This window comes from Hyaena hyaena, unplaced genomic scaffold, assembly GCF_003009895.1.
Source record: "Hyaena hyaena isolate Hyena2069 unplaced genomic scaffold, ASM300989v1 scaffold_415, whole genome shotgun sequence".
NCBI classification, from domain to species: Eukaryota; Metazoa; Chordata; class Mammalia; order Carnivora; family Hyaenidae; genus Hyaena; species Hyaena hyaena.
Window position 1 is genome coordinate 88188 of NW_024081048.1, and position 25538 is coordinate 113725.

Sequence of the window (25538 nt, forward strand, 5' to 3'; positions counted from 1 at the left end):
TATGAGAAAATCCATTAAAATGTTTTCAGCTTGTGAAAAGAGACAATGGATAGGAGGGAAGAGAAGGAAAAAACAAACAAACCGGAACGTAGAAAGTTAATCGCTGATCCCCCTCCCGGTCTCCGGTGCCCCGCCGTCCCCATCTCCGCTGTCGCCGGGGCCCCGTTCCCCCCCCACGGCGAAGGCCAGCCGACAGGGCTGCACATTCTGAACACCCGTGCGCGGCTGCCGGAGCTGGGCATGCTCAAACGCCCAGGACCGGCTTTTTTCAGCTTCCAACTTTGGCAGCTCTCCCACCCGCACCCCGAAGGGGCAGGTCCGCACAGATCCCTCGGGGTGAGTAAGCGGGGAGAAATTATCCCACTCCCGCGGAGGAAGCGAGGTAGGGGAGCCAGCTGGGCAGTTTAACGTTCCGGGGGCGCTTCCCGGGGGCGAGAGCGTGGGCGCCGGGCCCCCGCGGGCTGGGCAGCGTCAGGGCCCGCGGAGGCGCGGGCGTGCGCGCCCGTCCGAGGGGGCGCTGTCCGAGGGCACGTGCGCGGGAGCGCGCCCGGGGAGTGGTCGCGGAGTGGCTGGCGCGCGGGGCGGGTAGGGGCGGGGCCGCGGCGGCGCGCGGACGCTGAGCTCCGCCGGGCTTCTCGAGGCTGCGGCGCGGCCACCAGCGGGAGGGCGGCCGGCGTTGGATCCAGAGCCTGAAAACCTGGGACTTGGGGGGGGCGCGCTGAGGGACGCAGGGGCGGAACCGAGGCGCGGGGAAGATCCGCGCGGTGCAGCTCGCCCCTTAGCAGACGGCGCTCTCCCAGCTCCGTTTCGGAAGCGGGTGGGGGTGGTTCGTGGCGGGCGTCGGGAGGTATTGGAACGCCCGCGTCCGGAAGGAAAGAATTCACCTGTGTTCGAAGGCAGCGCGCCGGACGCGGAGGGAGCGGCGGCGAGCTCTCGCTCCGGGCACAATGGGCTGCACGCTGAGCGCGGAGGACAAGGCGGCGGTGGAGCGGAGTAAGATGATCGACCGCAACCTCCGCGAGGATGGCGAGAAGGCGGCGCGGGAGGTCAAGCTGCTGCTGCTCGGTGAGGGCGGCCGGGCGCGCCCCGGGGGGCCCTGGGGTCGCGGGGGGGGGGGTTGTTGGGCGCGGCGCCCCGCGGTGGCTGCTGCGGGCCCCTAGCGTTTGGAAACCCTGAGGGGACGTGTCTGAGCGGCCGAGAGCGCGACTTGGAGCGCCCGGGGATGGTTTCCGGGCGAGATTGGTGCTGGTGCGGTGCAGAGCCGAGGTGGGTGCTCCTCTCCCTGGCCTTCCGCCTCCCTCCTCCCTCCTCCCTCCTCCCTGGCCAGGGAGGACTCGCAGGCGGCGGGCTGGAGCTTCACCTCACTTACGGGCGTTGGTGTGGACCCCGCGAGGAGGCGAGGAACGGGTCGCGAGTAAACCCTGTTTCTTTGAAGTTAGCTCAGCCTTCTGAAGATGAAGGGGCATTCGCGGCCCCCCCCCAAAAAAAACCCCCAAAACCAACAACAACCAAACAAAACACACCGCCAGTACCCCTCCCCCCTTGAAAACCTTTCCTACCGGGTGTCGTATCGCGGTTGTGGTTTTCCCTTGTCAGGAGTGCCACGTTTTGTGAAATCAGTGCACCTTTGGTGAGGTTCCGTGGGATTGAAATGTGTGTTTCCTGTTAACTTCCTGTGGCGACTCAGTAAGTGTTAAAGGAGCCCTGATGATATTTACCTTGCCTCAGGAAGTAGGCTATGCTGGATGCTTGATTTTTTTTTTTTTTTTTTGTTACGGTGGAGACATGGAAAACATCAAAGTTGGGTAACGTTTGCTCTGGTAGTAGGTATGGCAGATACTCGAGAGGAGAAAACCTATGTGAAAGGTGCGAGAGGGTCACGCGGAAAACAATGCTTTCCCAGCTGCCGCTGTTTCTGATGAATGAGATTTGCCAGGTACACGCCAGGCGTTTATTTGTTCCTAGTATTGTTCTCATGGTGAAACGCTATGTGGAGGTCTTCTCCAGGTTTTTGAAAGGAGAGACCAAAATAAGGAGTAAGCCAGGGTTTTGACTGAAGGATACCTGAGGAAAATATTCACAGCACCTGAGGAAAATATTCACAGCGTAAGATTTGTAGATCTGGGAGTTAGGATTTTCTTTTGTCTGCCGGCCCCCCTCTCCCCCCTCCACCACGCATGCACACATTATAGCAATTTAGGTAGGTGAAAGATTTCAGAATCTTCATCTGCACTTCCAACGACTGCTTTTGTTTTATAACAGTTACAATAAAAGAAATACTGCACAAACCTGTTTTCAGTAAGCTTCTGTTTCATTGGTTTAATGACTGCAGGAAAAATGGTGGGGTTTTTTCTCCATTACTAGTAGGCTTAGAAGCAGCAAACTTGGCATGACTAAAAGTAATAACGATCTGAGTCATTTTGCTAACAAACTGTGAAATAACTTTGCGTTTTAAAGACCTGGGTGGCTTTCTTCACCCTTGCCCCCAACACAAATCTTTCTCAGTTAATACTCCTTACATAAGTTTTTACATTAATAAGAAATAATGTATTTTGCCTAGGTCAGTGTATTTTTAGCGTATTGAGCATAGAAGAGACGTACCTTGATATGGAAACATGTAGATATTCTTCTTAGGAAGTGGATGTGCTTGAGCAAAAATGAAACAAAAGGAAGATTACAAAGTTCTTTTTCTGCAGTTTCCGCACTCCTGCTCTGATGTATTCTTTTAGTGTATTTCTGTGGGACTCCAGTTTGAGCCAGCCAGCCACCATGTTTAAAGCATTTGAAAAATGAGTCCTCTGATGTTGTTTTAGGCTTTAATTAGATGTCTGTTAGAGAGAGAGGGACTAGGATAAAGGTCAAAGGAGCTTTTTTTTTTTCCCCTTCATGGAGAACAGATCAGTGTTTCTTAACCTTAGCACTATTGGCAGGATAATTCTTTGTTGTGCAGGCTGTCTTGTTCATTGTAGGATGTTTAGCATTGTAGGGTGTTCTTTGGCCTTTATCCATTAGATGCCAGTGACAGCCCACTCAACCTTTGATCCTTGAAAATGTCTCCGGGTCGCCCCCAAAGTTCCCAGCTTCTGCTGAGAGCCTAGATTCATATAGTTGAATGTATAATGTAGAAGTCAAAGTTGCATCTCTACAACCACCTATAGTGAGAGTTACGTGAATGGTGTAGCAGAGTCCTGATTTTCTGAGGAAACTGAGAGTTTTGTTTTTCTTTTTTTAAAAAAAAATTTTTAATGTTTTATTTATTTCTGAGAGAGAGATAGAGACAGCGTGAGCAGGGGAGGGTCAGAGAGAGAGGGAGACACAGAATCTGAAACAGGCTCCAGGCTCTGAGGTGGCAGTCAGCACAGAGCCCGACGTGGGGCTCGAACCCACCAACCGTGAGATCATGACCTGAGCTGAAGTCAGATGCTCAACCGACTGAGCCACCCAGGTGCCCCGAGAGTTTTCTTTTTCTATACCAGTAACATTAGAAAGATTTCAAAATGATTTTTAAAAAATCTTCAAGTAACTGAATTCCTTCAGCTGTCTTTGCTAGCTTTGGTGTTTTGCTTTTCCCTACATTTCTTTCTGTAGAAATCCTTTAGCACCCCTGCCTGGTTGGCCCAGCTGTCCCTCCCCTTCCTCCTTTAGTCTTACTCCTGCTCTGCCCTTTTGCCCCAGGGTCCTAGCACTCAAGTTCTATAAACAAAATGCTGGCTTATTTCATAAATGTTATTCTTGGAATGTTTCAAAACATTTTTATTTCCCAATTTGTCTTTAGCAGTGATTTTCTGACCTTTGGTCCTTTTTTCAATGTTTAAAGTCATATGTGTAAGCAGCTCAATGAAATAATTCTATATAAAACATGGCAACTGAATCAACTAGAAATATAAAATGGTTTCTAGGTAGTCTATAACCAGTCACTACATATATATCAGGTCATCGTCCTCTTCAATTTTTTTGTTTCGTTTTTTTCATCTAAGAATTTTTTTCATTTTAGGCAAAAAGCCAACAAAGATAAATAGTTCATTATATTGCATTTTTTTCTTAAGGCATATATACATTATGTTTTAGACATCTGGGTTGAGAGATTCAGGTAGGAGAAGAACATCATTAGTAAAAAAAAAAAATGATACTGTCTGTTAAAATTAAAACAAAACAAATTTTTTTTTAATCAGAGATATTTTACTGTCCTTATTAGGAGCAGTGAATTAGGCTTTAAAAAAGAGAGGACCTAGTCTAATCATTGACCTAAAGGAAATTAGGTCAGAGTTTGGGTGGTTTCAAGTCTTTAGGTTAGTTTTCAGGCATTGGTATTAGAATAATAATCCTAAGTAGCAAAAGTTATTTTTATAATCAAATTTTTCTATCCATTATAGATGGCTAATTATCTCAAGGGAAAACATTTATTGTCATACTTTTGAGGAGGTTGCAGTTTATCATTTTTTTTTAAGGGCAGCATCAGTCTTTGGCTGTCTTTTCAGTGAGACTCCATTGTACATATGAGTACTTATTAAATATCATTTTATCATAATTTTCAAAGATGTAAAGAGTTTAGATTATATAAAAGAAAAATTTTCATCTACATAAATTATTTCAGTCTAAAGGTGAGTTTTAATTCTTTACTCTGCCTCATTATTTACTCATCCTCACACACAAAAATCCACACGCTCTTTCTTTTGCTTGTTTTAAATATTATAGGTTAAGTGAAAATGAAGTGAGGGATAACATCTCTTCTACTTGGTGAATTTTTTCCATTGCTACCAGCAAGCAGCTATTTGAGAAGCTACATCATTAATCTTTTTTGTTCCTTGTAAACTTGTTCTGTGACTTCCTTAGTTGAGAAATTCTGGCATTGCAGGATTTTGGATTTTACATTGCTTTAGCTATTTCTCTAGCATTGGCTCAGGACCCCAGATATCAGACAACCCATTTCCTTGAATAAATGGACCTGATGTTTCAACATGGGTTATGTGTTTCTCTCTTACCTACCTTTTATTCATTTACTTTGATAGACACTGCAGGTGGCATTAAAGAGTGCTTTGAAAAGGCTGATTTTTCTGTATCTTCTGTTTTTCATTCTTAAAATTTTTAGTTGAGGTTCCCGGATGCCTTTGGCAGCCTAATTCCAGAAGGCTTCTGGTCATTTGCCTCTAGGCTGCTTTCCTATCATGCAAGTTCCTTGCTCTGAAACTTTGGTGACTTCTCCATTGCCTGCACAGTAAAAACTTTGTTCTAGACCTTGCTTCCCTCTGTCCTTGTGCCCTTTTCCTCGGGGCACCCTCCTTCTCCCGATGGGAACAGTGGGCATATGGCGAAGCATATTGCACTCTGGATTCTAGTGTTGGTTAGCCTTGTGCCCTGCCTGTTTTTCTGACTAGTGTGAGCACTTTAGGGGCAGAATCCTTGTAAGTTGCACTTGTATCCATCCCTAACAACTGTTTACTTTTTCATGTGCTTAAATAGTTCCTAATTATGTTAATATCTTGCATAGAATTAGGACTTTCCTAAAATATAAGCCACATACTTTGCCATTTTCAGTATTAATGGGAATAAATGACTACCTAGCCAAACAGAGTAAACAAAAAAGGAATAATAACAGTATGTGAGGACCAAAATAAACACATGGTATCCAAAAGCAGATTGTTTGGCTTAAGAATACTTTTCCGTTTTTATGAGAACTTTTCAAAGTCCTTATATTATTTGATAAAATAGAGAAAATGACAGCGAATATTCATTGGAGGAAGGTCTGCTGTGTTGCAGTTGTAGTGTTCTTGCTTAATTTTTTTTTCTTTTTTACAGATCTCATTTTCTAATCTTTATTTCTGGCCTCTTTTAACCATAAATAAAGAGCATAAGTAAGTAGTCTTGTTGAATTTGTAATGATAGGAAATATAATGCCTGTGTTAGAGAATTTAGTAGAAGATGTTAGGAAATATAATGCCTATCTTACAGAGTTTAAAGAGAGCTGTTATTGAAACCTGAGAAAGATTTCTATAATTTTTTTAAACAAAAAGTGAACATCCAGCCACAGTCTTAATGTTTTTGTTATGCGTGTCATGGCCTTGGAAAGTTCAAGCTACCACAAATTCCCATGGGAGGACCTGAATGTATTTGTTGCACTTCTAGGTCACATATTTCTTGGTCACATGTTTTGGCATGCAGTTACCCAATGTGTGATTTCCCGTGGTGTGACATTGGGGAAGCTCAGATCCCAGATGGCATTTGAGCTGTATGAACTAAGGTCAGTAGCACCTAATCTTGAAGTGCTGAGACTGCCTCTGTCATGACTTGTTAAATACTAATTAAAAACTTTAGCAGAAACAAGGCAAAAATAATTTTAAAGTGAACATTTGTTGCCATAAACTCAGTGGCTTAAAACAATGTAAAATTTATTAACCTTACATTCCTGGAGGTCAGAAGTTCAGAATGGGTTTCACCAGTCGAAAATCAGGAGGTCAGCCGGGCTGATTTTCCTCTAGAGGTCCCACAGGAGAATCCATTTATTTGTCTTTTCCAGCCTCTATCTAGAGGCTACATGCTTTCTTTGGCTCATGGGACCTTTTCTCCTTGTTAAAACCCCAGTGGCCAGTGGTCTTTCTCATGTAGCATTGCTCTCTGCAGCTTCCTTTCACTTAAAGAATCCTGTGGTTATATTCGCCCCGCCCAGATAATTCAGGGGAACAGCCTTATCTCAAGATACTTGTCTTAATCACATCTACACGGTTTCTTTTGTCATGGAGGATGACACGTTCACAGGTGCCTGGGATTGGGACACGGACATCTCTGGGAGCTATTACTCTGCCTTCCCACAATCCGCTGTCTGGCTGCTGAAGATGCATGTGTGTCCTGCCTGCAAAATGCATTTACCAAATACCAACATCTGACAGAGTCTCGGCCCATTGCTATATCTACAGTGTCCAAAGTGTCATCCAGATCTCATAATCTAACTCAGGTATGGGTGAGATTCTCAGTGTAATCTATCCTGGGACAAAATCCCTCTCTACCTGTGAATTGTACGGCTTCATAGCGTGTCCTGTGCTCCTATAACATAGCAGTGGGGCAAGCACAGGGTATCAGTTATAGACAAATCTGTTCAAAAAGAAAGCGGAACGAATAAAGGAGTCATCAGTCCCTTGCGTTTCTCACACTGCTTTAGGTGTCAAGGCCTGGGAATAATCCTCTGTGATCCTGCTCCACCTTCTGGGGGCTGGACTCCGCCCTTCCCTTTTAATGAAAGGTAACACATGTCTGCCGCTGAGTCATTTTACCAGCCTGTTTCTTGCCTGTGGAATTATTGTGACCTGACAGCATTCTTTCATTTTGGACTCTCTTAATTTATCTTTCTTCTTTCCCATTTTACTGTAACCACAGGAAAGAAAATAGCTTGCACCTTCAACGAAACCAGTTTACTTGGAAATCTCCTTATCTAGATATTCAAGTTCATAGCTTGTGAGTTCTGTTTTCCACATAATCACGGGACATAATTCGCTTAAGCTTTCTGCTACGAGGTAACAGGGATCCCCCGTCTGCTCGTTTATAATAACATGTTCCTCCTTTCCATCCAAGTGCTCGCCAGCAGCACATTTAATGTCCATATGCCTGTTCATGACAATGGAAATAATTTCTGAGATCATGTATGTTTTCTCCAACATATACTCCTATAGGTGTTAACATCTGTATTTCTACTGTGTCAGGGCAGTTCAGGCTTTTTCTGCCCTACTCCTCAAAATTTTAGCTTCTGCCCATTGCCTGATTCCAAAGCCATTTCCACAGTTTTAGTATTTTTTGCAGCAGCAGCACCCCACTTCCAGATAGCCTCTCTAATATCTCATGTATAACTTTAGGGCATACAGAATGATTGTAATTTTATTTTCTTCAGTCCTTTGCAGTTTATGTGACTATAATCATAACAGCAAAATCAACAGTTTCTAGTGCTCCATGTGAACCCATGGTTGGTATTCACTGCAGTAAGTTAAAGAGTAAGACTTTTTTTTTTTTTTTGGTATGCCTCCTCATCAATGAAGTTTTTCTTGACCACCTAGTCTAAATTTATCTTTGTCCCTCTCCCTCCCTTCCTAATTACACCATTTTGAAATCATCTTGTGCGTTTACTTTTTTTTATTATCTGCTGTGCCTCTCTGTGGGATTGGTTTCCTCTGAGCCTGAATCCCGTCTGACTTGTTTATCGCCTAATGGAGCAAAGTAGTCCTTCCATAAATGTTGATTAAATGAATGACTGGTTACGTTAATGAACATGAATTTTGCCTGGTAATCTTTTAAAGTAAATAAGTTGATACAGTTTCTTGTGCATTGGGCAACTTTAGTGAGTTTTGGCCCAGTGTATGGTCATTTATTTCTTTCATATCTTGCTGGTTAGGGTAACTAAAGCCTACTGCATTAGTACACCCTTCTAAAACCCAGAATTAATTTGAGGTACCTAATTCTTGTTGCAGGATCAGGAAAATATTATGACTCATGGTAAATTAGGTGTAGAGTAAAATATGACTTTTATATTTGTGTATTCTGGACACTTTGTTTTCAGCAGGATTGTTGCATTGCTGTTTCACATGTTATTTGAAAACTTACCTAAAATGCACACAGTCATGCAACAAGGCATCAAATGTGTTCTCTCAGTCCTGTCTGTTACAGTAGGACAATGTGATTGTAACTTTGGCTTTCTGGAGCCTGTTGGGTTCTCAGAAACTGACCACAGTCTGTTCTTTGTCTTGGCTGTCCTCATGTGGCGAGAATCCTCATTGGTGACATTTGGAGTGTGTACTATATTTTTGGTGTTGTGTTATGCCCTAGGTTTACCAAATCCGTAAGAAAATTTACAGTCTAGATCTTCAGAATGGCAAATAGGGAAGAAAGAAATGGTATAATAATAGATACTGAGGGAGGTGAGCTTTAATGGGAGCTTCATTGTCCGTCTCTAGGATGTGAGTAGAGGTCACATATCTCTCAGAAATTACTGTGGTTATAAATCTGTCCACTTCCATGCATTTATGAGCTTTTTTTGGGATCCTGATTGGCTGTAAGCTCTGTATTGTATAGAAACCTGCACTCTGCAAGAGACTGCTGTCTATAACTAATTCTTACATTCTTCACATAGAAGGAATTTTAGTCTTCTGAGGTTTATTTAGCTCTGTCCAGAGGCTCTCTACACGGGGAAAGGCAGTTGACCTAGGACTCTGACAACAAAATCTTTTCCTTGAGATCTTAGGTATATTATCCCAATTCTTTAAGGTTTACTTTTCTTTTCCATAAATTCCAGATGATAAATGTACCTACCTCATAGGGCTAGAGGGCAGAGTAAGCTAATGTATCCAGAGTTCTCAGACTCCTACATGGTACAGAAGTTCTTAATAAATATAAGCCGTTATGATAAATACTTCAGAGTCTCTTTGGAGTCAGCCCTCCCTCTCTGCTTCCTTGCAGTTTGATCCATTTATGATCAGAGACATTAAATCCTTTTGTTGGCTCCTCTTACCAAGGGGTATGTACATAGGAAAGACATAAAGCAGTATAAACTCAATTCTTCTTTTAAAAGTTTATTTTGAGAGAGAGGGCGAACACTCGCAGGAGGGGGGGAAAGAGAGAGAGAGAGAGAGAGAGAGAGAGAGAATCCCAAGCAGGCTTCATGCTGTCAGCCCAGAGCCCTAGGAAGGGCTCCACCCCCAGATCCTGACCTGAGATTGAAGAGTTGGACACTCAATCCGCTGAGCCACCCAGGCACCCCTAAAATCAGTTTTAATAACCAGTTTTTGATTCTGCTGTGACTCCTTTGTGGGACTTGGCTTTCTGTTAATAGTTTCCCCATTGGGAACAGACCAGGTAGATATCTGTGTTACGTTAGGAATTCTAGAGAGAGTGGATTTTAAGTAATGGGAAAACTTTATAAATGATTTAAAAGTAGTTTTCTCTCCCTTTTATTGCCCATTTTTAGAATAAATGTAATAATTTCCTGCAAACTTTCCTTTTATCTTTCATGAAAATAAAACAAGGCTGTTAGTGTAAGTTATGAAAGATTATTTGAGTTGACTCAAATGAATGTGCCATTTCTCAGGGGAATTTATGATTACTTCCCACAAAGTTAAAAAACTTTTTGAAACTTTCTGTACTGATGACTCAAACAAATTCCTAAAAAAACTCCAAAATTATCTTGTAAATTTACTTCTAAGAGAACATCTCTTAAAATGTGGTAGTAACCTTGATAAAGAAACAATGAAGCATTGAATCTGTAATAGTATTTCTCTTTTAATAATATTTTAAAGGAGTCTTTTTAAGACTTAGTCTTGAATTAACTGGAGTTCCTTCTGTTTACTTTGCCTTTTGAAGGCACAATCTAAATTTTTTTACTAGTGGTTTATTTATCTTTATTATAATATTTTGTTTGGGCATGTGTTGTATTTGACAGACTTTCGTGATATTTAAGAAGATGGGGCCTATGAGTAAACTGCACTGAAGATCAGCGTAATAGGAATTAGAAGAAAACTCGTCTTATTGGTCGTTCTGAAGTTAACCTAATTTCATGAGTTACATTTATTTTGGTGCAGTATTGATCTACTGAGATTTCACAAACTGAGCAGTCAGTGTAATCAGCAACAGGATGAAGAATTTATGCAAGGGATGTTCTTTGACTGTACTAGGTCATCAGTCTGGTCACTTAAGTTGCTGCAACTGATGAGATGGCCCTCCTGGAACCAGTGCTGTGCATCTGCTGCCACTTGTTCCTCTTCTCTTGCCGCCCAGAACCTTCTTCGGTGCACCCTGGTTCTGTCTGCCCATTTTCACCTTTTCTCCAAAGACTCCTGCACTCTAGTCATGTCCAGCATTAACGTAATAAAATCCAAGCAGAACTATCCATAGTCTCCTTAAATCATTTTTATTTCATTTTTATTAAAAAAATTCTTCTTAATGTTTTTATTTCTGAGAGAGAGAGAGAGAGAGAGAGAGACAGCGTGAGCAGGGGAGGGTCAGAGAGAGAGGGAGACACGGAATCTGAAGCAGGTTCCAGGCTCTGAGCTGTCAGCACAGAGCCTGATACGAGGCTCAAACCCACAAACCGTGAGATCATGACCTGAGCCGAAGTCAGACTCTTAACCGACTGAGCCACCCAGGCGCCCCTCCTTAAATCATTTTTAATTCCTCATTTTTCATCTAAACATTTTAGAATGTCAGGCTACATTCCCATTTTTACTCTTTCACTTTGCTTTTGCTATTTAAATTGCTTTTTTTTTTTAAAATTACGGGCTCTTTCAATTATATAGAAGTATTGAGAGATAAAACTGGCACTCATGTAACTCACACAGATTTTTTTAGAGAGATCTTATGGTTGATCTCTGTCTTCTGGATTTTCTTCTATAGTTAGGTCAGGCTTCTCTTTGTAACTTCCTGTCTCAACTTTTCTCTAGTTTTTTTTTTCTTTATCTCCTTATCTTTTATGTTACGTATATGTCTTTGCTTCACTTTTATCTATTTAGCCTTTTAATATATTGAATTTTTAATTTTATTAATAATATTTGTATTATTAATCTTTTGGGAATAGTTTATTATAGTTTATTATTCTGTTCTTCTATTTCCTCCCTTTTTTAAGAAGCCACTTTCACCATACCATAGTTTCATAGTCTCTTTGTGAAAAATTTATTATTTAAAGTTCCTAAGGTTCAGATAGTTGTAGTGTCTTGACTGTATTTCACGGTAGGTAGGTTGTGTCTTTCAGTACTTTTTTACTGTGAGTATATATTAGCGAGCACATTGTTTATGTGAATCCTGTGCCCCCTGGTATTGTGGGTTGAGGGTAGAGGGCAGGTTTACTTCTAATTTACCTTACTAACACAGCATTCCAAAACTGATGGTGTCCTCTCTCACCCACTTAATCACTTTCTCCTTCTCCCTGTTGCCTCTATTTTAGTTGGTGGCAAGTTGTTTTCTTATTTGCTTTCCCACCTAATTAGTCCAAAGCTCCATTGAGTTTGTTTTCTAAATAGTTTACTTATTTTCCTGTCTTGGTTTTTATCATCCAGCAACAGTGAACTTATGGTTTCCCTTCATTCCTTTGCAGTTTTGTTTGTGTGTTTGTTTCTGCCTTTGCTCATGAGGTCTCTGCTTAGGATGAGAGGTATGGGATTGTGTGTGTGTGTGTGTACGCGTGCATGTGCAGGTGTAGTGGGTTGCATCTCCCAGTACTGTTGTGGAGATCCTCATTGACTTCCATTGTGTCCCTGTCCCTGGCAGTCAGATTTTTTCTTGCCTGCTAGCATCCACTGCTCACCGGTTTATTGTGTCTCATTTTGTTCATCTCCCCTCCTGTCGTGGTCCTCCTGCGTGTCTCATGGATACTTTTTTTCCTGGGCAACCCTTTGCTGTAGAGCCAGTACCGGGGAGCCAGGCTCTTGTCTACCCTGAGTACTCTGCCTTCTCTGGGCACATCCGGCACGTGGAAAACTTCGTCCTATCAGTAGTGCTCATATGCTGCAGAGAGAGGAGCTCAGGTGTTCCCTCTGCTTAGCCACACTTCTCCCCTAGACTGCTTGCATGGGTTCCTGCCTGGGTGACTTTCTTCTCTCAGGATCCCAAATAGGCCCCTCTGCCACCAGTAGTCTCTTCATCTTCTCTGACGTGACGTACTGTTCACCTCTGAAACTGTGGCTGAAAGAGGAAAACAAGATACAAGGGACTCCCTGCCTCTCTCCTCTCTAGTTGCATTCAGCAGTTGCCACTGTGCCACTGATTACCCTGTGGCAGCAAGGCTTAGGGTCTCTGCCAGGTGATGCCTGCAGAGCAAGCCACTTATACTCAGCCATTTTCATCTGATGGTGTTAATGCACCCTGTCTGCCTCTTCTCCCATTATTCACATAAACGCATAGGAGAAAAGAACCACATCAGTAATTTTCAAAATACTGCTCACCTTACTTTCTCCATGGTTCTTTGCACTTCTGCTCTCAGGTTAGGTTTTTTTCACACTTGTCTTTATTGTATGCTCTTGCTCGTCCATGTGTGTTCACCTTGTTTTCCTAAAGCAACTCTTCTTAGCCTTAAACTTTAACATGGATAAAAAATAAGTTGGAATCTTTTAAAATATAGATTTTCATTCTAGGTGTGGGATGGGGCCTGAGACTCTGCATTTCTCACAGGCTCTCGGGCCGCCTTTGCTGCTGATCCCTAGTCCAGTGCGTGCTTTGGGAAGCAGAGTCCTAGAGTGGGTAATTCTCCTGGATCTGATTCTGTTTATCCATTGCATCAGCGTTTTTCAAGATTCATCGCGTCTTTGCCACATTCACGAAATCTTCCATAACCTTATCTGTAAAGTATCTGAAGCTGTTTTTGTGCTTAAGTAAGCGCTTACTGTAACTTATACACTTGCATGTATGTACATGTGCATATGTAAGGCCTATCACACTTATGTAATTAAGCTTTTATGTTACTTGGATTCATTTTTTAGTAGAGAATTTTGAGAAAAATTATTTGATATTATCTTGCATGGAAAAATGCACTTCCTGGAAAGTGATCAATCATAAACTATAATTAGTCATAATGAATCTTTTGTGTATTTAGCAAAATTTTTTAAAGTGTACTTTTTCTTTTGATGATATGATTATTCAGGTCGGGTTGAATGTGACCTTATAAATGTGTTTTATGAACATCTTCATCTGGTAATGTTCATGATGAAATTCCTTTCTCAGAAGTAAATAAAGGATGGTTGCAAACTCTGAGAAAGTTGATAGTCATTGGTCTTGAAATAATTGATCATACTATTTTTATATAACCTCACCTCCTAATCTAACTGCACATATAACATGATTTCCATTGCCTTTAAAAGACAATTCTGATCTTAGAAACTATTTTTTTACATAATTTTTACTGACAAGTACTACAAAATATGTAGCATTTTGTGATTTAAAAAGGCATAAGTGGTCTATCACTTCTGCTTTCATTTGCTGGTTAGGCTTCACTGTTAGGTTAATTATGACACCTGGTTCTTATGAATCATGTAAATTCATTCAACAAATATTTATGGAATGCCAGGTCTCTGGCCGGCATTGTCTAGATATCTGGAAATGGAACCATGTTTGGGAAACTGATATTAATTCAAGTAGAGAAAGCATTCTTTAAGTGTTTTACTATAGGATGAAAATAGTATGGTTACTTTGGCCTGTTAACTTACAAAGTTTAAGTATTTTAAAAAATGGTTTCTTTTCTCTCTCATTTGTCTTGCTATGCCTTTGTAGTAGATCATTTTAACTTTGTTGTGGATGATTGCATTTTATACGTGAGGTTGAATTTTATTGCTTTTTGCCAAAAGCTATTCAAAAACTTACAGAGCAAAAAATAAGTAATAACTCCAAAGTAATTTATACTATGAACCTGGTGATAATGCTTCGAATCTTAGAACTAATTTATTGAAAAGTTATCAACCAACAGTGTAGCCCCTGGTATACACCTGAGATAACTTAAGCTCTAGTATCAAATGTGACCACTAAAAAGGTTCTGAAAAATAGAACACTCTGAACAGTCTGTTACCAGTGGCTGTCTTTGGAGAACCAATCAGCAGAACATTTGCTTTTTAATTCATACACCTGTGTAGATTTTGAATTATATTTGGGTGTGTGTGGATATTTTTGTTCATCCGTGAGCAAATGTTATTTAAAAAGAAAAACAAAAATGGTAGAAAATCTAAGCATCAGACTGAGTCAGATAAACAACTCATTTTCATATTGTCTGAATAAAAGTAGAAAATGATATAAAGTTTTCATAGAATGAATCCATATACATGGGGGACTCAGTTGGGAACTCAACTTTAATATTTTCAGAATTGCATGGTATTCCAGAAGTCATTTGGCATAATGGTTTGTCTGGATTTCTGAAAGTTAAGATTAGTTGTTTAGATTTATGATAGTTTTAACCATTAAATATTATACAGATAAGTTTGCAATAGGATATCCAGTGCAGTTGATAGAACATTTGGGTAAGACTATAGAGATGTCACTTACTTGCATGTATATCCTATGTATGTAGTCTGTGATTTAAGAAACATTGCTTTTTAATAACATACCTATCATTTCCATTTGGGGCATATTCTAGGTTTAGTTTACTATTATTAAGTGTAAAACTTGATATGTGGGTGCCTTAAATTGAAGGATTCAACCAGAACATTTCTGTTGTTATAGTAATATTCCAAATGTGTTTCTTCTAATAATGGATTAGTATAGATCCAAGGTTGTTTCATGCTTTAATGCAACAGTAGTGTGATAACTTCAGTATAGAGACTTCATAAAAGATACAGTCTGCAACTTTCTTGGGCATAATATATTCACCAAGTATTTTTCTTCCTAATTATCTTTGTTTCTCTTATTTTATATTTAATGTTTATATATTATTCTCTTGTAAAAATGGCATCTTTGCTGTTAGAGCTAAAACATTTGGCCTGGTGAGTGTGTGAAGAGTACTTCTGTTTATAAGTAAGGCTTGTTATGTGCTAAGAAGAGATGCTCCTCAGGCCAGCTCCAGCAAAGAACACAAGTATGACACAGACAACTCAGAGGAAACCCAAGGCTGAAACTTGGAAGCTGGTGGGTTGGGAACCAAGACTTTGCCTCTGGAGCCACACAGCATTACAGTGGTGGTGTCCTTCCAGCCTTCTGGCTTCCTCACTCTGTAAGCTTTATGCTCGGTTTATACCACTCACTGCTTCAAACTCTTAATTAGTTTTTCAAAACCAGACAACTTTGATCAGCCCATCTCACCTTTTATCCCCAACTCTGGAGTCCTTGGACTACCTTTTGGTCAAATACTCAATCCTCTCTGGTCCAGGGACCTTTGGTGGGAGAACAGTTCAGGGTCATGGAGCCTGTTCCTCATAAAGCAAAGTAGAGGGCTTTTAGGCTCTGTTAAAACAAGCAAGTTTGGTGATGCTTCCTTTGTACACCTAATATCAAAAAATAGTTTATTACCTTCTAAACAAAAAAGTGGTTTTTTTATCAGACCATTCCATCAGCAATGGTACATATGTTCATTGTCTCACATGTTTTATGTTGTTCAGTCTTAAGACTTATAGCAAATGTTACTAATATCTCAAAGTAAGTTGAATGTCCCCAGTTATATACAGCATTTATTATTATTTTATTACAGGCATTGTTCTATTAATGTTCTAGTCTTTATTTTTTTAAGTTTTTTTTTAATGTTTATTTTTGAGACAGAGACAGACAAGAGCGTAAGCAGGGGAGGGGCACAGAGAGAGAGAGGGAGACACAGAATCTGAGGTAGGCTCTAGGCTCCGAGCTATCAACATAGAGCCCGATGCAGGGCCCAGACTCACAAACCATGAGATCATGACCTGAGCCGAAGTTGGACGCTGAACCCACTGAGCCACCGGCGTGCCCGTCTCTCATTATTTTTGAAGGCTCTCTGTTAAGTATTGGATGTGTTTTTTGAACACTTGGGAAACTAAGCCTTTGAATAAGCTATTTTATGCATTTTGAATAATTGACATGATACTGTGTATATACATATATATGTATGTATTTTTATTTTTGGCTTATATAGTTACCTATCCTTAAATATCTCCTGTATATTCTCAGGTTTAGTGTCTATATTGTAACCCATCTTATAGACCTGCCATAATTTATTGAATCACACTAATGTTGAAAATTGAGGCCTTCCAGTTTCATAATCAGATGTATGCCATGATGACCATATTTTATGCATATATCGTTGCCTGTATTCCTGATTATTTCCTTAAATTACTGGGTTAAAAGGTTTGAACTGGTTTAAGACTTATGATAGGTGAAGCTGGATTACTTTCCCCACATGTTCCATTTCCACCCCTGCAGGTGGCATGTGAGGCTGCTGTTTCATCTCACCCTCATTAGCATTGAGGGTTCTTGTAATTATCGTGCTAACTGATGAGTAAAAATGGCTTCACATTGTTACTTTAATCTGCAGTCTGGAATTTGCTGAGGAGTGGTGGAAGGACTCTCTGTTCTAAAGAAGTAAGTCTGGTTCATTTGAGATTCATCAGAACCTGTCCTGCAATACTTTGCATATTTGTTGCATATTATTTCCCCAGTTGTGTGCTTCTTGATTTTGTAACTTTTGGACATACATTCCTTGTTTTACTTCAATTCAGTAAGTAGATTTAGAATTGCTTAAATTGTTGGCTCTGTAACCGTGCCCTGAGTGATTTTGACAAATGATATTTTTTTTGTTAATTATATATGCCTTCAGACTATAAAACCAGAGAACTTCCTCATCAGCAGTTGAGAAGACCTTCTTAAACAAGAAGGAAAAGATGCTAACTGTAGTAGACAACGTTGATTCATTTATGGTAACTTTCATGAAATAGGTACCATAAACAAAGTGGGGCAAAAAGTGTACTATGTACTACCTATTATGATGGAAATGCAGATTAAAGCTAGATGACATTTTATACCTGTCAGAATCAGGCAACACCAAATGCTGACTGGGATAACTTTAATGTACTGTTGGGTGGGAACATCAGTTGCTGGAACCATCTTGGGTAAAGAAGCGTATCCCTTGGGTGTAATAATCCCACACACAGGTGTAGACTCCAGTGACTGTATTGTGTTTTACCGAGAAAAAATGTTACCTGCAATATTACTAGTAGTAGTAAAATTTTGAAATACCTAAGTTATTCACCATCAGGTGTGAATAAATGAGAAAGAATGAATAAATGTATGTTGAAAATGAAATAGGGTATGCAGTTTGGCAAATGAAATATTAGAGAAGTGAATGTGTGATAAATCTCAGTGATACTGTGAAATAGGCAGTTTGTATAATGATATGCTCTGTGATACATTCATATGAAGTTAAAAAATCTTCAAAACTGTATCATGGTTATGTTTATAGGTAGAACACATATAGCAAAAATATAAGGAAATGGCTGGCAAGGCTACACATCAAATGGAGTGAGTGTTGGTTATTTTGAAGAAGGGAAAAAGGAAAGTAGATGAGGGAGAGATATCCAGGGTGCTTTAATGTTTTCCTTTAAATTTTTTAATGTTTATTTTTGAGAGAGAGAGCGAGCGATCATGAATGGGGGAGGAGCAGAGAGAGAGGGAGACACAGAATCCAAAGCAGGCTCCAGGCTCTGAGCTGTCAGCACAGAGCCCAATGTTGGGCTTGAACTCATGAACTGTGAGATCATGACCCAAGCCGAAGTCGGATGCTTAACTGACTGAGCCATCCAGGCGCCCCTGTAATGTTTTAATTCTTAATTTTTTAAATATTTATTTTTGAGAGAGAGAGACAGAAACTGAGCACAAGTGGGAGGAGGGGAAGAAAGAGAGGGAGACACAGAATTAAGAGCAGGCTCCAGACTCTGGGCTGATAGCACAGAGCCCACATGGCGGTTGAACCCACGGACTGTGATATCATGACTTGAGCCAAAGTTGGACACTTAACTGACTGAGCCACCCAGGTACCCCTATAATGTTCTAATTCTTTTTTTAAAAACATTTTTTAAATGTTTTATTTATTTCTGAGAGAGAGACAGCTATGCTGAGCAGGGGAGGGTCAGAGAGAAAGACACAGAATCCTCAAAAGGCTCCAGGCTCCGAGCCAGCTGTCAGCACAGAGCCCTGTGCGGGGCTTGAACCCACGAACCGTGAGGTCATGACCTGAGCTGAAGTTGGAAGCTCAATGGACAGAGCCACCCAGGTGCCCCTAATGTTCTAATTCTTAAGCAGGGTGCTGAATGCACAGATGTTTGTTCTCTTCTTTTCTGGATACTTTTGTGTGACTGAAGTATTTTGTAAGTAAACAGAAGTTGTGTTATTGTAGGCTAAATCATGTCAATTTTGGCATCCTCTTTTTCTGTGCTCCCACATCTGGTTATTTCCCAACCCTCGTTTACTCTCATCTCCATTGCCTTGTCCATCCCCTCCCCCCCTTTCCATTTTTACATAAATTAATCTTCTGTAATACCCTCCTACCTGGTTTTCCTACCTATACACTTTCCACCCTTCATTCTAAATTAGTCCTCCTGATGACAGCTTTGATCTTTTCAGTAATTTCCCAGAAGTCTTTAGCAGTTGTTATTATTTACAGAGTATCACCTTGTTTATTAGTATGGCATTCAGGAGCTTCTTTGGTTGGGCTTCCACCCTGCCTTCCCATATTTCCCATGACTGTCCCATGGCAGTCTCTGAGTATGTCCCACGCTTTCCCATCTTGATACCCTTGCTCATGCTGTTCTTTCTAGGAATACCTTTCCATCCTTAACCGATTTCCACTCCTGCCCACTTATGAGCAGACTTTGGGACAGTGTTTATCAAAATTGAATAATATCTGGGTCTTTAGTAAAGAGGAAGCACTTCTTAAACATTCCTGATGTTGATTTACATATATTGCAGTATCTCTTAAATAGATAAAATTATGCAATACATAATTACATTTATAAATCATACATATCTAACTTCTAAGCAATCACAAAACCAAAACTATTACAAATAGAAGTACAAACTATACAGTTTTTATGAACTTTGCTTTTTCTGTGTTGATTGTGATATGAATCAGGTATAAACTGCTTTTGCATTTGGCATGCCTGTACTACCAAATGCCACATGATGTCTCAATTGTCTCCTCCACTTTCTGTAATAGAGCTTTTGTAAAACCCTCATTCCTCTGGTCCTCCCACCTTCCTTGGAATAAGTGCCTCATTGAGGAATCATCTGTGGGTATCATGAATCATAAGGCTCAGTAGTCTTCCCACCACATAGCCTGATTTTATACATGAGGAAAATATCTCTGCACCTTAATGCAGATATCATTCAGTAAATGTTAGCTGCTGTCTGCTATGGGCTATGTCAGGTGTGTATATCCAAACATGACTCAAACATGAGGGTCCTGTCCTCAAGGAGTTTACTGGCAAAATAAAGCAAAATGAAGCATTATTTATGGGAGGAGTAAATTCTGGGTGTGGGCTTTGAACTTACTAGGGGAAGCACAATTTCAAGTTCAGAGCTGTTAACTATTCAGCCCTTCAGCACAAGGCATGATATGTTTGTATTGAGTTAATTTCTCTACTTTTATATTTATGTTCTTCTCCTTTCATTGCATCTCCTCATTTCTTTCTCATGGACCTTGTTTCTTCATTTATTTAGAATGAAGTAGGTAATGTTAATGTCTTATTGCAAGGTAGGAAATTGAGGTTTAGATATGTAATTTGCCCAATGTTATGTAACTGGTAAGTGGCCAGGCTAGGTCTTGTCTCCTCAGCAGATTCCAGGTTCTTAACCCTCTTGATACACTGTCAAGTACTTTGTTATGCTTAAATCTAAAGTAAGCTTCCATCCTTATGTTATTAAGTGGGCTTTTGCATCTGTGACAGTAAAGGGTATCAACCTCCCCAGCCCCCCGCCTCTAGGAGGACAGGGCCTGTTGAAGAGTAGACATTCAGTAAATGTTGGTTGAATAAATTACAATTATATCTCATGTGGAAAGAATTAGTAGCTATAACTTAAAATTCTAGTATTAACTGATATATATAGTCAGGTGTTTTAATTGGATTTTTTAAAGGAAAGAAGAACTCCTACCTATACATTAAAATCGTGTCAGTGTTTCATTTTTTAAAAATGAGAGAAACCAATTTCAGGATATAATCTAGGATTAGTATAGATTCCATCTTACCTCTTATATCTTCTTTATCTTGGGTGGAGGTATTTCAAATGAAAAATGAAATATATATATTGAAAATACAGGTACAATGAAATATCCTGAATCTTTGAAGAAAGAGTTAATTGTACTTACAAACTATAATTGTACTTACAAACTATACTTACCAGAGAATAAATGTGGATCATTATATTTTAGAAAGACCTTTTTTGTGTCAATGAATTGCCCATTAACCAAAGTAACTAAAATATTATATGCTGCAGTGTGAAAATATTCCTGTCATTGGCAAGCTGGCCCCAGTATGAAGATGACAGAGACTGTAAGAGGGCAGATTAAATTAATCAAGCTTGTCATGTCTAATGTACTCTTCAAGAAGAATCAAAGTGTTCATTTTAATTTTGCATCCTTTTTTACTTTGCTATAGGCATAATACACAGTTTTACATCCCTGGTTTAAGGTTTTCTTAAATTTTTTACAGTGTATTGATTGGTTTTGAGAGAGAGTGAGAGAGCACGCACATGTAAGCAGAGGAGGGGCAGAAAATCCCGAGGAGGCTCGCACTGTCACTGTGGAGCCTGATACAGGGCTTGAACTCAAAAACCTTGAGATCATAACCTGAGCCAAAATCAAGAGTTGGCTGTTTAACCAGCCGAGCCATGCAGGTACCCCACTGGTTTAAGGTTTTGATTATAATATGTGTATCTTGAAAAATTGGAAAGCTGTAGTTAATGGTTGTATAGTATTTTTCTAATAACTTTGGAAGTATATTTGAACACTGATATGTCTAATTATCAAATTGAAGTTAAGACCATTTTCCTTTTTACAGGCTAACCAGGAATATGTTGGGAGTATTTTTGCTCTGATAAAATTGAAGAAAAAGAGTGAGGCGATTAATAAAGAACTCAGAGATGCCTGGGATAGATTGTTGTTCCATCCAAAATGCTAAAATATAATAAATATACAAAGAAGTGCTTCTAGTCAGCTTATTTGAGGGTTCATATTGGTTAATGGCCTTAACACCCTGAAACAGGGCCTGGGATACTTTACTTAGAAACTAAAAACAAAACAAAACAAAAACCAAAACTCTGTCTTTTATATCCTGGGCAAGAAGGAGAGGGAAAAACAATTAGCAAAATGAAAATAATATTTCTTTTTCTTGCATTTAGAAAATTGTCTAGTTTTTTAAATCTTCTCTTGTGATATCTGTTCTGTTTCCTGTACTGTAATTCCTAGGAAGATTTCATGTGGCCAAATTACGTAAGTTTTATGGAAATCAGGTTTATATACTTATTAAACTGATTTTTTTTTTTAGGAAAGCAATAAACAGGCACATCTTTATTTGTTATCTTTATGATTATAATGTCTTGTGTTAACTTGAATTCAGGATAGTAAATGTTTTATTAAGGATGTGTTTTTGAGCACCTGTAACAATATGGCAAATTTTGTTGGGGTAATGCAGCTTGATTCTCTGAACTGTAGTGTGTTAAGTTCCAGACTGAAATTATCTGGGGCATTCATTTTTGTTTATTTATTAATTTTTTTAAAAATGTTTGTTTATTTTTGAGAGAGAAAAGACACAATGTAAGCAGAGGAGGGGCAGAGAGTGGGAGACAGAACCTGAAGCAGGCTTCAGTCTCTGAGCTGTCAGCACAGAGCCTGACGCAGGGCTCCAACTCAGGAACCGCAGGATCACGACCTGAGCCAAAGTCTGATGCTTGGGGCCCCTGGGTGGCTTAGTCGGTTAAGCGTCCAACTTTCGCTTAGGTCATGATCTCGCGGTTCGTGGGTTAAAGCCCCACGTCGGGCTCTGTGCTGACTGCCAGCTCAGAGCCTGGAGCCTGTTTCAGAGTCTGTGACTCCCTCTCTCTCTAACCCTCCCCTGCTCACGCTCTCTCTTTCTCTCTCTCTCCTAGAAATAAATAAAACATTAAAAAAAAATTTAAAAAAAAAGTCTGATGCTTAACTGAATGAGCTACCCAGGTGTCCCTGGGGCATTAATTTTTTATTTGGATAAATATGCCTCCACCATAATTTGTATTCTTTAATAGAGTAACTTTATTTAGGTTTATGGTTGACAAGTAACACAGTTCAGTTGCTACATAATTGTTTAGGATTGTTTTCTTTATAGTAAAGCAAATGATGGGTATATTTTACATTTGAGAGACAATAAAATATCTCTTGAAAATGGTGTTTTCTCTGAGTTCCAAGAACTTAGAAAGATTTCAGTTATTGAAAGTAGAGCTTTGACCTCAGTATTAGCTTTCTGGGCTGTGCTCCAGAATTATATGTGGGGTCTAATTGTGAAAGATTTGGATTTATAGTTTATTTTTAGGCCACAGATACAATATTTTTAAAAATAGGCTATTTTTATAAAATATACTTTTGTTTTTAGTGAGAAATATAACTGCAGCAAAAATACTGTTACATATTATACAAAAATAAAATCATAGCTCATTCTTTATAACCTTATAGCCTGGTTTTGAAAATTTATTTTTCTATGGATTGTCTGTAAATGTTGTATTTCTAACCAAAGTGCAGAGATTTTTCAAAATTATTGATGCAATAAATAGGATTATGAAACTTTAGAATTTTTCAGGTTTCTTTGATAAAAAGAAAGTTTAATGCCTTGAGTATCCTTATGTGACCAAGAACAAACCATTCAGAGTTGCTATTAATCAAATACATAAGTCACTTTGTTTTTTGGATATTTTAATCATAACTGGATTGTTTTTTCTTACATAGAAAAGGAAACAAATGATTCCCGTGGTAGTGTTGCCAATTTAAATTTCGAATTCTGTATTTCTACTAGACAATATATATATGAAGTGTAAAAATGAATTTTGGGCGGGGTGCGTGTGCACCAAGGCTGTGATAAAGGATTCTGTGATTTCAGAATTTGATTGTTAGGAGCACTGTTTTTGTTTTGAAATCACATGATTTCATCGAGGGTAGACTAAAACTACGTGCTTACCCTCTTTAAAAATATTTTATGTAGTCTAGTTTTTAAGACTTTGCACTCTTAGTCATTAAGGTGTCAAAGTCAGTGAGTGGGCTGGTGTCTTTATTATTAAAGATCAGTGATTATAATTGAGGTTTTGAAATTTTAAGTAGCAATGGCATTCCAGAAGGAATGATAACAGAGTTATGTAGTTAGGTGTTTAAGAAAAAAAAATTCACCATGTCACCGAGTAGACTATTAGAAAGCTAATGTACGTATGAGCAGGCAAGTCTGTTGGAGCTTATCCTTAGCCATCTTTTGACAAATACTGTTGGAGGAGGCCTTAGTTGTTGAGAATGCCATGTTCATTTGCATAATTCTCCCAAACACTTTTCCCTTGACTTAAATACATATGTTATATTCTGTAAGCACATATTGTGTGCTTATCATGTGCCATGCATCCTGTTGGAAGAAGTGAAAGAAAGCAAGGCAAGAGAAAGTTCTTGTACCCTGGATCTTGTAGTGAGTGAGGGATTTAAGATATCTTCTGTAAGGTGAAATAAATACCCAAACATATAGTATAAGTACACTTACTCCCATCTCAACATAATAAAGGCCGTATATGCAGTTAACATCATACTTAGTGGTGAAAAGCTGAAATGAAAGCTTTTTTTCCTAAGATCATAAACAAGAGAAGGGTGCCCACTCTTCCCACTTTTATTCAACATTGTATTGGAAGTCCTGGCCAGAGCAATGAGGCAGGAAAAAGAAATAAAAGTCATCAGATTAGAAAGGGAGAAATAAAACTTACTTATTATAGATGACATGATATTATATATAGAAAACTCCATCAAATAACTGTTACACAAACAAGCAAATTCATAAAGTTACAGGATAAAAAATCAAATTAAAAATCTGTTGCATTTCTCTATACTAATGATGAACTATCAGAAAGATAATTTAATAGAACAATCCCATTTACAATTTTGTCAAAAAGATTATCTAGGAATAACTTTAACAAAGGAAATGAAAGACATTCATTTGAAAAGTATATTGAAAATATATTCAATAAAGTATATTGAAAAGTATCAGACATTAACGAAAGAAATTGAGAGGATACAAATAAGTATTCTGTCCTCATGGAATTGTAAGAATTGATAATGTTAAAATACCCACATGACCCAAAGCAGTCTACAGATTCAGTGCAATCCCTCTCAAAATTCCAGTGGCATTTTTCACAGAACTAGAACAAATAATCCTAAAATTTCAATGGAAACACAAAAAAAACCCTAAATAGTGATGCTGAGAAAGGAGGACAAAGCTAGAACTACCATGTTCCCTGATTTCCAACTGTTTGCAAAGCCATAGTCATCAAAACAATATGGTATTGTCATAAAAACACAGAAATCAGTTGGAACAGGATAGAGAGCCAAGAAATAAACCTACTCATGTATGATTCATTTGTGATAAAAGGAGCTGAAACCATACAATGTAAAAAGGCCAGTCTCTTCAATAAATGGTGCTGGGAATATTGGACAGCGGCATGTAAAACAAACCGGACCATCTTATACTATACATAAAAATTAATTCAGAATGGCTTAAAGTCTTGAACCTAAGACATGAAACCATAAAACTCCAAGAAAATCTAGGTGATAATGTCTTGGTGATAAATTTTTTTTTTTTTTTTTAGTTTAGTTTTGAGAGAGACAGAAACAGTGTGAGCAGGGGAGTGGCAGGCAGAGAGGGAGAGAGAGAATCCCAGCTGGGCTCTGCACTTTGAGCATACAGCCTGATGCAGGGCTTGAGCTCCTGAAACTGTGAGATCACTACCTGAGCTGAGCTGAAACTAAGAATCAGACACTCAACTGACTGAGCCACCCATGTGCCCCGGTCATAATTTTTTGAATCTGACACCAAAAGCAAAAATAAACAAGACTACATCAGACTAAAAAGCTTCTGCACAGCAGA

The 25538-nt window shown here is 39.3% G+C and overlaps 1 protein-coding gene across 1 annotated transcript in view; it reads left to right on the plus strand.

Annotated features, from left to right (window-relative positions):
* The first annotated feature begins 652 nt into the window (after nucleotides 1-652).
* Nucleotides 653-25538, plus strand: part of GNAI1 (G protein subunit alpha i1) — an 87633-nt gene continuing 62747 nt past the window's right edge. The window contains exon 1 of the mRNA XM_039252468.1: nucleotides 653-1065. Within this exon, the coding sequence (XP_039108399.1) occupies nucleotides 948-1065 (118 nt within the window). The 5' untranslated portion in view covers nucleotides 653-947. The remainder of the gene's footprint in view (nucleotides 1066-25538) is intronic.